The sequence below is a fragment of the Sus scrofa genome, chromosome 18 (assembly GCF_054392235.1).
Source record: "Sus scrofa isolate SSC_HxYL_T2T_F1_AM1 chromosome 18, Sscrofa_HxYL_maternal_Yorkshire_Landrace_v2.0, whole genome shotgun sequence".
Classification (NCBI taxonomy): Eukaryota; Metazoa; Chordata; class Mammalia; order Artiodactyla; family Suidae; genus Sus; species Sus scrofa.
In genome coordinates, this window is record NC_139400.1 from 61,320,747 (window position 1) to 61,334,539 (window position 13,793).

A 13,793-nucleotide genomic window follows, 5' to 3' on the forward strand; every position below is an offset into this window, starting at 1 on the left:
GCCGGATCCTTAACCCACTGAGCAAGGGCAAGGGATCGAACCCGCAACCTCATGGTTCCTAGTCGGATTCGTTAACCACTGTGCCACGACGGGAACTCCTCACCTTCTATTCTAAACACACGTCCCGAGCGGCATAAATCTGCAATCAGTTTGGGGGAGTTCCCGTCATGGCGCAGTGGTTGGCGAATCCGACTAGGAACCATGAGGTTGAGGGTTCGATCCCTGCCCTTGCTCAGTGGGTTGACGATCCGGCGTTGCCGTGAGCTGTGGTGTAGATTGCAGACGCGGCTCGGATCCTTCGTTGCTGTGGCTCTGGCGTAGGCTGGTGGCCACAGCTCCGATTCGACCCCTAGCCTGGGAACCTCCATATGCCGCGGGAGCGGCCAAAGAAATAGCAAAAAAAAAAAAAAAAAAAAAAAATCTGCAATCAGTTTGGGAAGTGATTAGAAAGAGAGAGACATTTAATTTGCTGCAGTAGTGACGGGGCGTCTAGGAGGAGGGCGTCCAGCCAGCTGCTCTGAGAGAGGCTTGTGAGAGCCGCCCCCATGTCATCGGGTCCACATGTTCCAAGCACTGGACTGCAGCGGGTGAGACATGCCGAGTGGATTTAGTCAGTTTTCCGCAGTGTAGAAAACCCAGGGAGAATAACTCAGATGAACCTAACTCACTAAAATAAAACAAAAAAAGTGGTTGTAAAACCCAGCATTTCTGCTCAGCATTTTTCCTGAGTACTAGGGAACATGCAAGTAAACCCATGAGTTTCTGCCAGCTTTCAGAGCATTTTATCCTGGTGCAAACCCTCCCAAGGAAGACAGCCCAGAGAAGGTTTGGCTAATGCCGAGCCTCCAGGAAATGTGATGTTGGCAGGGCTCTCTGGGGGGACTGCCCAGGAAAATCTGGGCTTACCCAGCTCCCCCGGTGATCCCTCTGCCTGAGGGTCCAGGGTGGAACTTCAACAAAAGGTTGCACAGAAAAGCTTTTTATCCCACTACCAGGAGTGAACCTCGTCTCTGTGGGAACACGGACGTCAAGAAAGAAACCCTCGGAGGTCCCATCAGGGCTCAGCAGAAGCGAGCCCAACTCGTGTCCATGAGGATGCAGGTTCGATCCCCGGCCTTGCTCCGTGGGTTAAGGATCTGGCCTTGCACTGCTGTGCTGTAGGTCACAGACGCAGCTCAGATCTGGTGTTGCCGAGGCTGTGGTGCAGGCTGGCGGTTGCAGCTCTGATTCGACCTGGGAACGTTCATGAGCTGCGCATGAAAACAAAAAAGAAAGAAAGAAACCCTCTTCCTAAAAGCACTCAGTCTTATTTGGAGACGATAAGAGGGCAGCCGAGGGCAGCATGCTGGAGCAATGCACAGGCCTCTCTTGGAACATCTGGGGAAAAGATCCTGAAAGAAATCTGGCCTGAAAGAAAGTAAAAATAAATCAGCATTTCCCTCCTAAGAGACTCTTCATGGGAGAATACAGAAGACTATGAATTAAACGGATGGATAGCATGGGGAAGATATTTATCATAAAGAAGGGGTTTTGGGGATTTGTGGTGTGTAGACGTTTCCAGGCTAGGGGTCGAATCGGAGCTGCAGCCGCTGGTCTACACCACAGCCACAGCATCTCGGGATTCGAGCTGTGTCTATGACCTACAGCACAGCTCAGGGCAACACCGGATCCTTAGCCCACTGAGTGAGGCCAGGGATCCAACCAGAATTCTCATGGATAATAGTTAAGTTCCTTACCACTGAGCCAAATCGGAACTCCAAGGGGATTTTAATTACCCAAAGTGAGAGAGAGGGATTTTAATGATCCACCCAAAGCGTTTTACTAGTCCAAAGGGAAAGTTCAAAGTGTCTTTTATTTCATTTTACCTTTTTTTAAGCTTTGGACTCTTCTTGACTTTCAGCAAAACAGGAGCAGATGCCCAATGCCGAAAGCCGCTGAAAGCAGAGTTGCACAGAACGAACTCCGAGAGCGGGACCCTTGCCTGCTTCTCACAGCAGCCTTTTCGAGACTCTGGACACCTGCAGGTTAGGTAAAAACATGCAGCGCTGTGGAAACTTCTGTGTGGTCTGCTCTTAAGTGAAAGAGACAGGTCGACACCAGGGCAGCAACTCTGCAAGGACCTTTTCCGAAGTGCACATCTCTAGCCTGCTGGGTGGAGCCACGGCAGGTGGTGGGGTGTGGTGGGGGGCAGATCTGCAGGCTGGGTGGTCACACACAGGTCAGGTCTCCTGGGAAGGGAAGGGGACAGGCCAGGGGACCATGCTTTCCTGCCACTTTCCATCATGGACCTCGCAGGCGTCCTGGAACTGGGCTTCTGTCCCTGGGCCTCCAGTCGGTCTCGAAGGTTTGCGTGTCAAGTGGAAGAGAACATATTTTATTTAAAAGTTTGCGGGTTTGGCTTTTCACTTGCCGATATTGAGACATAAGGTATGTGGGTGTTGCTTTGCACTGCTGTCCCAGGCCCTGCAAATATCAGGGGTGACTTTTTTTGTCTTACATCAATGATGTCACCCTATCATGTTTTCTTTGGGGTTGTGCTTGCTAACAGTCTTTATGTAAACTTTTACTTTAAACTTTGTGTAGTTACATTTTAGGTGTGTCTTTTTAAGGCAGCATATAATCCCATATCGCTCAACCTAATCTGACAGTGTTTTTACCTTACTTGGGGAAATCATTTATTTCGTGCAATTGTTATGTTCTTTTCCACTTTCTATTGCTTACACTTACTTGCTTTTTTACCTTCTGTCTTTGTTTTTCTACGTGTTTATTTATTGCCCCCAAAGACTTGAAAGCGTACATCCTAGTCAGGTTCTATGCTTCATGTTGTGTTTAAGCCTAAAAAACATATTCCTCTATTGAAATAAAAAATGGGAAAGTATCTTTTTACTCCTCATTGCTGGAAAAAGAATCGTATCCCAGTTTTCCTTCTTTCACTTCCCACTCCTTACCAACATAAAGAGAGATTTTAGGAATTCCTGTCATGGCTTAGAGGTTAATGAACCCGACTAGGATCCATGAGAATGTGGGTTCGGTCCCTGCCCTCACTCAGTGGGTTAAGGATCCGGCGTTGCCGTGAGCTGTGGTGTAGGTTGCCGGCATGGCTCGGATCTCCCATTGCTGTGGCTGTGGTGTAGGCCAGCGGCTTCAGCTCTGATTCGACCCCTAGCCTGGGAAACTCCATATGCCACAGGTGCAGCCCTAAAAAGACAAAAGACAAAAAAAAAAAAAAGAGAGAGAGAGAGAGAGAGAGATTTTCAAACCAGATTGTTGTGATTAACTTTCTTCATTGTACATAGTTTTTTTTTTTCAGAAATTTTTTTTGACATGAGAATTAGATTCGGTAAGAATATATATTTTTTTCCTTCCAAACCTCCATCCTTGAACTCTTAATTTCTTTAAACTTTCAGTGAGGAGAGTACACTTCAAGTAATTTTTTTTCTTTTTTATGGCCACACCTGTGGCATATGGACGTTCCCAGGCTAGAGGTTGAATCAGATGTGATGCTGCAGTCTACACCACAGGCATGGCGACACTGGATCCACACCACATCTGCAATCTTCACTGCAGTTTGTGGCAACGCCAGACCCTTCACCACTGGGAAAGTCCAGGGATCGAATTCACCAATACTACATCAGGTCCTTAACCCTCTGTGCCACAATGGGAACTCCTCTTTCAAGTAATTTTTCATTGAAATTTTAGTCGAATAGCTGTAGTTTCATATACTGTTATTGGAAACGTGTGAAATGACACACAGAGGTCACATATATGTTTTCCTTGGTTTCCCCTAATATCTTGCAAAACTTAACAGTTCTTTTGTGATTCAGAGCAACTTATCAAACATTTATTGAATGTGCAAGGTACTAAGAAAGGAATCCGTAACTTTGTTAGGTGATGCTTTATGTTACCTTATGACCTATGCTTTGGAATTCTCTCAGTCCTATGCGGTTAACTTTACATGAATAAAAAGGTATATATTTTATGCATACATGGGAAAATTGGAAACTTCCTTCAATAGCTTTATTCTTTACGAAAGTTGTAAACAAATGAAGTGATTTAACCTCTAAAGAATTTACCAACTTGAAGAAGACGGTGTTGCCTTCACCATAATTCTCATACAATATCACGACCAAGATGCTGACGTCGATTCGAGCTGCAGATCTCATCCAAATTTCCCCTTTTGTTTGTACTCACTTATTTGTGTGTGGGTGGGTGTGTGTTTACTTCTCCGTGGTTTTATCACATGTGAGTTTACACATCCACCATCGCAGTCAAGATACAGAGCAGGTGCCTCCCCACGAGGATGCCTCCTGATGCCCTTGAGAACCGTGACACCTCCCTCCTGCCCCCCCCCCAGCCCCCAACCTCCAGCCCCCAACCCCCAGCAGGGACTACTCCGTTCTCCGTCCCTCTCACTTTCATTTCAAGAATATCATAAAGGGACCCACCCAGGATGTTACCTTTGGCGGTCTCCTTCTCTCACTAAGCAAATGCTCTAGCGATTCATCCAAGTTGCTGCACGCACCCCTAGCTTGTTCCTTTTCCTGGCTGAGTGGTCGTCTACGGTATAGACGTACCACAGTCAAGCCATTGCTTGTTGCAAGGGCATCAGGCTATGTCCACTTTCGAGCTATTACAAATAAAATGTCTACAAACATTTAGGTTCCGCTTTTGTGTGAATTAAGTTTTCACTTCCCTGGGATAAATGCCAAGAACGTAATTGCTCAGTCATATGGTAATTGCATGCTTAGTTTTATATGAAACTGCCAAACTGTTTTCCAGAGTGGCTGCACCATCTTACCGAAGCAATTTTTTAAAAGAAAGATATGAATTTATGTTTTCTGGGCTCTTATTTATCTCCACATGTCTCTCTGTTGCCTCCACACATAAGATAAATTGGCTGGAAAATGTACTTGTTTTGGAATCGTTTTTCCTTAAAATTCTATGGAATCTGTTCCAACACCTTCTAATAGTCTATGTTTCAGAGAAATCTGTGTCTAACTCAATTTTCTTTTCTTTGAAGACAACCAGTTTTTCCTGTTTGGTTACTTTGCATGGTGCTTTCTTTTTCTTTGCTTTAAAAAAAAATCATGAGGTATATTTTAAAAACTGGTCTCTTTTCAACAATGTTACATGAAGTGAGGTAAGTATTTTCTATCTCTATTTTTAGGCCTTTGTTTTAGCTTTAAAAAGTTCATCAATCTCGTCTTTGATCATCGGTTCTATTGTTCTGAGCTCTGCTCTTCTTTCCACAGTCAGTGTCTACCTTGTCATCATTTTCTTAACATTTGTTCTTTCTTCTTACATTCCGAAAGGGTATTACAAGGGTTTTTTTTTTTTTCTTTTGCATCAATGACTCATTTTTGAACAGTGTCAGTTCAGCTTTTGCATACCTCCAACTGGATTTAAATTTTGCTGTGTAATTGTGATTAAATTTCAGACTTGCTGTGTCACTCGTGGCTCCCTTTTTACATCATTCTGCTGTCTTACAGCTCAGAAAATCTTCCCATTCGATTTCTCTGCACCTGTTTCAAGAGGTCATAACTTCAGCTGAAGTTACTGAGAAAGGTTTTTTTTTTTCTGGAAATTGTTTTCAAAGGCATGTTTCCCCTTTGCATTTTCAGAGTGATGTTTCCTTTCCTCATGCTGCAGTAGTTTTAATTTCTTAGTTGAAATTTTTTAATTTTTCTAAATTCGCTTGAGACAAAATTCACCATTTTAGCGATTTTCAAGGGTGCTGCTCAGTGGCTTGCAGTACACCCCCAATGCTGCACAATCATCACCGCCGTTTAATTCCAGCACATCTCCATCACCCCAAAGGAAACCCTGCACTTACAAAGTAATCACTTCTGTTTCCTCCTACTCTTGGTCCTTGGCGACCCCTAACCTGTCTCCTAACTCTATGGATTTGCCTACTCCGGATACTTTATATAAATAGCATCATACGCTTTCCTTTCACTTAGCAGATAGTTTGGGGGTGCTTCTTAAATTAGATTTTTGGCTTTGATCATTATTCTCACCCACATAGATTAATCTGGCCAGCAAGTTGGTCAAGAGATAGCATGGATGAGCTGTCACCCTGGTTTTTACTTGGTAGATGAGATAAGCTCTTCTCCCCTTCCTGGCAGAAGAGAACACAGACGGGCCAAGCTCTTACCTCATCTCCAGTGCCTGCCGGCGTTCACCAAGTGTAGTTCTGCAGGAATCAGACCGAACCACTTCTCACCTCTGCAGGCTAATGAAAAAGACTGCATTATTTGCAGAAAAGTAGAGTTTCTTTGACAAGTGTAAATAAATATTTCACTATAATACCTTTGAAAATTGGCTCCTCCTGGAAAGCAAGGGAGCAAAAATATATACTTTCAAAATTTCAGTGTTCAAGACTGCTTCTGTCCTTGGAAGGCAGAATATCACATAGTGAAAGAACTGAGGCTCCAAAGTACTGGCAGCCTGGGCTGAATATCGCTCTGTCACTGACAGGAAGGCAAGTTCCTTAAGAATCATGCACCTTGGTGGAGAGAAATAATACTACTTCCTTCAGAGGGTCATTTGGGGAATTAAATGAGTTAAGCCATGTAGCTGACTTATAGGAGAAAAAAAAAATAGGTTGATAACTGTTAAATTAAGGGGGGAAAGGTTGATAATGTTGCATTTAAGCACACATTTTCAATCAAATCCTGACAAATTATTATTCAAGTCCTATATTCTCTTTCAATTCGGAGAGTCCGTGATGTTTTTGGATTTCTTTTGCATTCATTGTTTAACATATGAAGGAAGAGAGTAGCGACTCCATATTTATGATTTTTTTCCTGCCTGCAAAACGCAGAGTTTGTTCCTGATCTTCCTTCCTCCGCTTCCAGAAATATCCTTGTCCAAATATCATTTGCATCTTCTGGCAACTCATCACGAGCACGCTGCACCTCCGTGCTCGGTGTACATGAACCAGAGAGATGTGTTTCCAGTGGGGATCCACCTTTGCCCGGTCCAGCTCTGCTCGCCTTCCTGGAGTAGACAGGACACAATTAAATCACCCTCCGGATGGGTGAGATTTTAGGTCCCCTGGGTAGTTTGATCATGCAGCCAAGGAGAAGTGTTTCTCTCCTAGCACCCATTTGTAAAGTTCCTTGCAGGCATACCATTCTATAGATCAAAGAATTTTTTTATCCTTCTTTTCCTTTTTAGCCAGAGTCCTCAACTTCTATCTTTGCAGGAAAGGGCACGTGATAGGGATTTATTTATTCTCAAGTTCTGACACAGTCACACTGGGTGAGAAACCTGGGCATATAATTCCTTTAAAGAAAGATCATTTTCCAGGAGGAAAGTTGACAATTCTTGGAAATCTAAGGGCCTCTAAAAAGATCTATGTCTGGGGAAGCACAGCAGGGGAGAGAGATTCAGAGGATCCACATTTTAAAGAAGAGATGAAAAGGTCAGAGAGGCCCTTGGGATTTGCCCATTGGGACCGAACCGCCCACACACCTTACAAGATAAAAGACTCTCTTGCCTTCAAGAAAAGTGATGGGGAAGGGATGTTTCGGCCTATTGGGGGTGTTCAGAGCTAAAAATAGCACAGGTTTTTAAAACGGTGGGTGTAAGAGACAAGGACAGTACGATGATCACTTGTTGGCCGGTGGTCACATCCCGCCAACAGCCAAGTGCGCTGACCATCCGGCCTTTGATTTTGTTTTATAAGTGGTCAAGGCTCTAAATTTCTGTGTGCCTGAATTGTCTCCGCATAAAATTATCTAAGTCATAAAATTAATACAGATGGTTAAATAATAGGGTTACCCTTCACCCCCAAAGAAAGCAACTATTTGGACAGAGAGCCTTACAAACAGAGTAGCTTTTTTATCCACGGGGCTTTGCCTTTCTCATGGCATGTAACTTCTCCGAGGCCGGAGTCCCTCAATGTCTGGCACATGGACCATTACCAGTGAGTATTGGTTAACTCCATGAGTGAGTAAATGAAATATGATTATTAACTCTGCTTACCTACAAGAAGCTTGGCAAGGACCATTTGAAAAAAGATGGGCCTCATACAAACTGTAGGGTATCATTAAAAAATATATAAGCTGGAGTTCCTGTCGTGGCGCAGTGGTTAACGAATCTGACTAGGAACCATGTGGGTTCGGTCCCTGCCCTTGCTCGGTGGGTTAAGGATCCGGCGTTGCCGTGAGCTGTGGTGTGGGTCGCAGAGGCGGCTCGGATCCCACGTTGCTGTGGCTCTGGCGTAGGCCGGTGGCTACAGCTCTGATTCGACCCCTAGCCTGGGAACCTCCACATGCCGTGGAAGCGGCCCAAGAAATGGCAAAAAGACAAAAAAAAAAAAAAAAAAAAAATATATATATATATATATATAAGCTGTTGTTATTATTCAAATCAATAATAATAGTAATCTATACTGGATAAGTATATAAGCAAAAAAGTCCTTTTTTGGGTCCAACTAAAACAATGCCTCCAAACCTAAGCCCTTGATTTCCTTGTATTATAGTCATAGAAGAATAACAACTTGTTTCAATTATTACTTAACCCAAAATCCAAACATTCTGAGAATGTGTTTTAGAGCATAATAATTCCTTGCAAGATGATAGATTTTGATTCTCATCAGAAGCAGCCAGTTAGAGGGCTGGACAAGGTAGATGGCAGGAGAATCAAGAGGTAAGAATTGACAAGCTGACAGCCAAGAACGGGGACTGGGAAACAAACTATCAGAGCTGCTGGAAGCAAGGAGCGGATTATGATTATGTAATTTTAGGGGCCAGCCTCCCACTCTTCGACAACCCCACGAATATCATTTTATGACTGCATTTCGCAACACCTGATTTTATTACTAATGATGAAGACAACTTAATTGGCGTGAGTATACGCTCGTTAAACGGCAAAGGAATGATTAGAACACATCTTTGGAATCGTTTCCTTTAGAAATGTTTCTTAAAATGTTGGGTGCTTCAAAGAGCAATTCTCAACATGTGGGAGAGGAGGGATTACATAACTCTAGACCTCATTCCCGGGGGCCAGGTTTTCTCTGCCATAAAAGCTGGGATTCGGTGAGTCTAATTGTCCCTTGGTCTGCCCTCCAAAGGGAGAAATTTCCAGCTCGTAGGTTTTTTTCCTTTAATTGACTGTATTGAGGTATCGTTGATATATAACATTGTGCCAATTTCTGCTGTACAGCAAAGCGATTCAGTCTCACACACACACACATATATACACATATATATTTACATTTATATACATTCTTTCCTATATTCTTTTCCATTATGGTTTGTCACAGGATATGGAATGCAGTTCCCTGTGCTACATCGTAGAACTTTGTTGCTTATCCATCCTATATGTCATAGTTTGCATCTGCTGATCCCAAAGTTCCAGTCCATCCTGTCCCCATTCCGCTCCCCCCCTGGCAAACACAAGACTGTTTTCTGTCCATGAGTCTGTTACGTCTTGGAGTTAAGTTCATCTGTGGCTTATTTTAGATTTCACATAGAAGTGACATCATGTGATGTCTGTCTGTCTGGTTTACTTCACTTAGTATGATCATCACTGGGTCCATCCATGTTGCTGCAAATTGCATTATTTCATTCTTTTTTTTGGCTGAGTAGTATTCCATTGTATATACACAACGCGTTCTTTATCGATTCCTCTGTCGATGGACTTTTAGGTTGTAAATAGTGCTGCAGTGAACACTGGGTGCATGTATCTTTACCAATTAGAGTTTTGGCCAGGTACATGCCAGCAGTGGGATCATTGGATCATATAGCTCATACTTTCTTGAAGTGTAGTCCAGAAGGGTCCTGCTAGCAAATCCGAACGTCCACTCGTGAGTTCTTATGCGTAGGTAACTCATAACTTCATAGATCCTTACCACTTAGAGCTATTTTTTTTTTGGCTTACTAATGGAGATATTAAAGGTAAATAAAATGTGATGTACAGAGACTAAAATTAGCAAGTTCCCTGAGTGTACTGATGATTCTAAATCAGCATTTTTCTAAATACATGGCTGTCACACAAGATTTTGTGATTCTGCAAAGGTCTACATGTAGGTAACAAAATGTCCAACTGGGGGAGAAGTTTCCACTTTGTTACCAGTTTTGCTGTCTCTAGTCAGTTGTAATTTTTAATTGTTGCTCTTTTGGCTTTTTAAAATATAAATGACTCTTTATTTAACCTCTGCTATTAGTTCATTATGTTGTGGGTTGTTTGGTTAACTATAGCAGGGGGAGACGTCGTTGCATCAATATTTCTGACGCAAAACTCCCAATTACTGGGCTTTAACACATGCATGTGTTGTGTTTCCAACATGACTCGTGCTCCATTCATTACTAAGGCGCATACAGAAAGCGTTCCCATGTTTTGTTTTGCACGACACCTCTGCATTTGTGCTGTTTAAATTATTGAGGTAACTATAAAGAAATTACTGGGCTATTTTTAAGTTTATAGAGCATAATTTCAGAATACAAAACTTTGTCGATGCTAATAATTTTCTCCTGTAAAGTAAACAAGAAACCTTCCTATGTGTTTCCAGCATGTTCGATTGTGTAGTTTAGCCCTCTCTAATGCTTTGTTATCTCTAAGTTATTTCCTACTAAAATAGAAGGTGGGGGGGTTATGGATCCAGCATTGTCACTGCTGTAGCTCAGGTCACTGCTGTGGCGCAGGTTCAATCCCTGCCCCTGGAATTTCTGCACATGATGTACACAGGGAAAAAAAAGAAGAAGAAGAAGGGGTGATGGAGCTGAGGCTGGGGGTGAGGGGTTGGGGGAAGGAGTCTGGTAAATCACTAAGACCATACTGCCCTCCAGAATGAAACATTCTGTGTGGATTCCAGGTAACTAACCCACCGATGTACACAGCACCATCCAAAATATTTCCCCCCAGAAACTTATAAACAAGCTGTAAACAAACACGCGGGGCTCTGCGGCTACAAAGGGAAACTCCCAACCCTCCTGGCTGGTCCTTGAAACATGCAGAGGAGAGCTGACTTCTGGATCACTCTCATCAGCCCGAGGTTCTCTGCTGGCCAAAGGCATGTCGGAATTTACATCCTGCAGAATGCACTGTCTGCCCTCAGCACCAGCCGCTCGGCTCAGCCTCCTCCCCACCCTCAGGGTGGAGGCCCCTCTCTCTTCCTTCCAGTCTGCAGGTCAGGCCTCTCTCAGACACCCTTGCTCCTCCCTGCAGCCCCCAGCTACGGCTCCATGCTTTGAGTCCTGCCTCCCGGGCCGGCCTCTTTCCATTGATATTAGACACAAAACGAAATGCTTCTCGCTTCAACTCACCATCTCAACTTCAGCCTGTATCCTGCCTTGAACGTTTTTCCTGGATAGTCCATTGAGGGCTGTGGTCTGATCCCTTTTCACACCTGCCTCAGGGGCTCTCTTTCCTGGGCAGAGCATGCCAGAACCTTCCATGGAGGTGTTGTTTCTAGCTGGGTCCCTGTGCAAAACAGGAGAGCTGCCCAGGCCTGCAGCAGATCGTCTGATGATGATAAGGACAGGCAAACCCAGAAGCCGATGCAGCTGAGGGAACGCTCCTGTCCTCTCCCTGACTCCAAGGTACAAGTGCAGTCTGCCCCGCACCCCCGAGGCTTTCGGGAGGCACTGAGCAAAAAGGTGGCCGAGAAGGGCAACCACGTAGTGACCTGTGACCGCTTCACTTTTGCTTGGGTCACATCCTGGCTGCGTTCAGGGGTCTCGGGGTAGGGACGTGAGTGGGAGAGAGGAATGCTTTGTCTCCTTCCTTTCCTCAATCTTTTGAGCCGGAACGTTGGGCGGGTTTTGTTTGTTTTCGTTCTGTGTTAGGGCCGCACCCACGGCACATGGACGTTCCCACACCAGGGACTGAATCTGACCCTCAGCTGCAACCTACACCACAGCTGCAGCATTGAGGTGGCAACACAGGACCCTTTAACCCACTCTGATGGTTGGGGATTGAACCCACACCTCTGCAGGGACCTCAGCTGCTGCAGTAGGATTCTTAACCCACTGAGCCACGTAGGGAACTCCAGGAACACTGTGTTTTGACAAGATGATGGGTAGATAAGCTACCAACCCTCGTTTTCAAATCCATCTCCCCTAGCCTTATAGGTTGGGAAAATTCCTTAAAGATTCTATCAGGCTAACTTCTCTTTTGAGGTATCTCTGTGCGTTTTTGCACCATTTTAGCAATTTTAGTGCTAAGTTAGAAAAAGCCAGACACGGTCATTTTTTGAACGTGTAATCAACAGTTTGTTTTTAATTAGAGGGTAGTTGATTTACAGAGGTGTATCCGTTTCTGCTCTAGAGCAAAGTGACCCAGTCATTACATAGACACCCTTTCTTTTTCTCATATTATCTTCCATCATGTTCTACCCCCAAGAGACTGGACCGACTTCCATGTGCTGTATAGTAGGACATCCCTGCGGCCCCATTCTAAATGTAACGCTTTGTATCTACCAACCCCAGACTCCCCCCATCCCACCCACGTCCCTTCCCCCACCCTCCAGCAACCCCAAGTCTGCTCTCATGCCTGTAACCTGTCTCTGTTTTGTAGATGGGATCATTTGTGCCCTATGTCAGATTCCACATGTAAGTGATACCTATGGTGTTTACCATTTTCTTTGTGCCTTATTTAGTTTGAGACTCTCTCGTTGGATTCACCTCGCTACAAACGGCGTTATTTTGTACTCTTCGTGGCTGAGGAGTATTCCATTGTGTCTGTGCACCACATCTTCTTAATTCAGTCGTCTATCGATGGACACAGATTGTTCCATGTCTCGACTATTGTGAATAGTGCTGCAGTGAACACAGGGGTGCATGTACCTTCTTGAATGAAAGTTTTGTCCAGATATGCCTAGGAGTGGGATTGCTGGGTTAATAAAATATTTAAACTGCAAGCAGGAATATCCAGTTTCAAAAGGAATGTTTGGGAGTTCCCTGGTGGCCTAGCAGTTAAAGATCTGGTGTTGTCCCTGCGGTGGCTCTGGTCACTGCTCTGGTGTGGATTTGATCTCTGGCCTGGGAACTTCTGCATGCTGTGGGTGTGGCCAAAAAAAAAAAAAAGAAGTCGTTTTTGAGTGTCTTCTCCCACAGTTCTATTACATAGACTAGAAAAAAAATTAAGCAGCTCTGAAAGCCACGGCTCACAGGCAATCTTTTGGAGAATTCCTGCAGGTATTACTGAAAGTACAAGCAAGCGTATTTAGTTAGAGCTGGAGAGAGAAACAGAACCTGTTTCTACATGCTTTATCTTTTGAAATATAAGATCACCTTGCCCAGAGTAGGAGGAGGAAGTTTAAAACGTCCCCCACCATCTACTTCTAGCTGGGACATCCCACCATCTGTCACTGGTGGGAAAAAAGCAGAAGAAACTCTGTGGAGCCAGCACTGCCAAGATACTGGTCTATGACACAAAGGCTCCTGCTTACCACGTTCCTCCCACACGCCCCACTGCTGTTAGTGTCTTCTTCCTACATTTATCCAGAGGTTCCAACTCACGGGAAAAGAAGGTCCATTTCTGTAGACAGAGCTTCCTGTGCACTCAGTAGAGGCATTGTTTTAAATCACTCTGGTACTAAGTGGGAGCATAACCTAGTCTTCAGACCGAGTCTCTGATCATTTGAAGGACAGCCATACACACAAACCTATCCAGTTAAGTGGACACTTCCCTTCTCTGGGGAAAACAGAAGAGAGTAAGTTTTATCCACTCCTCCTTTTAGATGAAACGTAAAGAGTTCCCTAAGGCTGAGGGAACGGGGCAAAGAGCAGGTGAATGGATATTCCTCTTGATTTCAGATGAACAGAACAGGAGCAATGCCTGCT

General features: G+C 44.3%; 1 protein-coding gene across 4 annotated transcripts in view; it reads right to left on the minus strand.

Moving 5' to 3' along the window:
• Positions 1-431: 431 nt before the first annotated feature.
• LOC110257576 (uncharacterized) overlaps positions 432-13,793 on the minus strand; it is a 51,241-nt gene continuing 37,879 nt past the window's right edge. The window contains exons 6-9 of one of the 4 annotated variants that reach the window (XR_014833264.1): positions 6,811-6,999; positions 6,155-6,232; positions 1,866-2,018; positions 432-1,407 (exon numbers count right to left, since the gene is read on the minus strand). Coding sequence is in view for 1 of the 4 variants with exons in the window: in XM_085004908.1 (XP_084861034.1) it covers positions 1,244-1,250; positions 1,866-2,018 (160 nt within the window). In the remaining 3 variants the exon portion in view is untranslated. Of the gene's footprint in view, positions 1,408-1,865; positions 2,019-6,154; positions 6,233-6,309; positions 7,000-13,793 lie in introns of those variants that run through there. The other 3 variants (XM_085004908.1, XR_014833272.1, XR_014833273.1) reach the window with 3 other exon arrangements.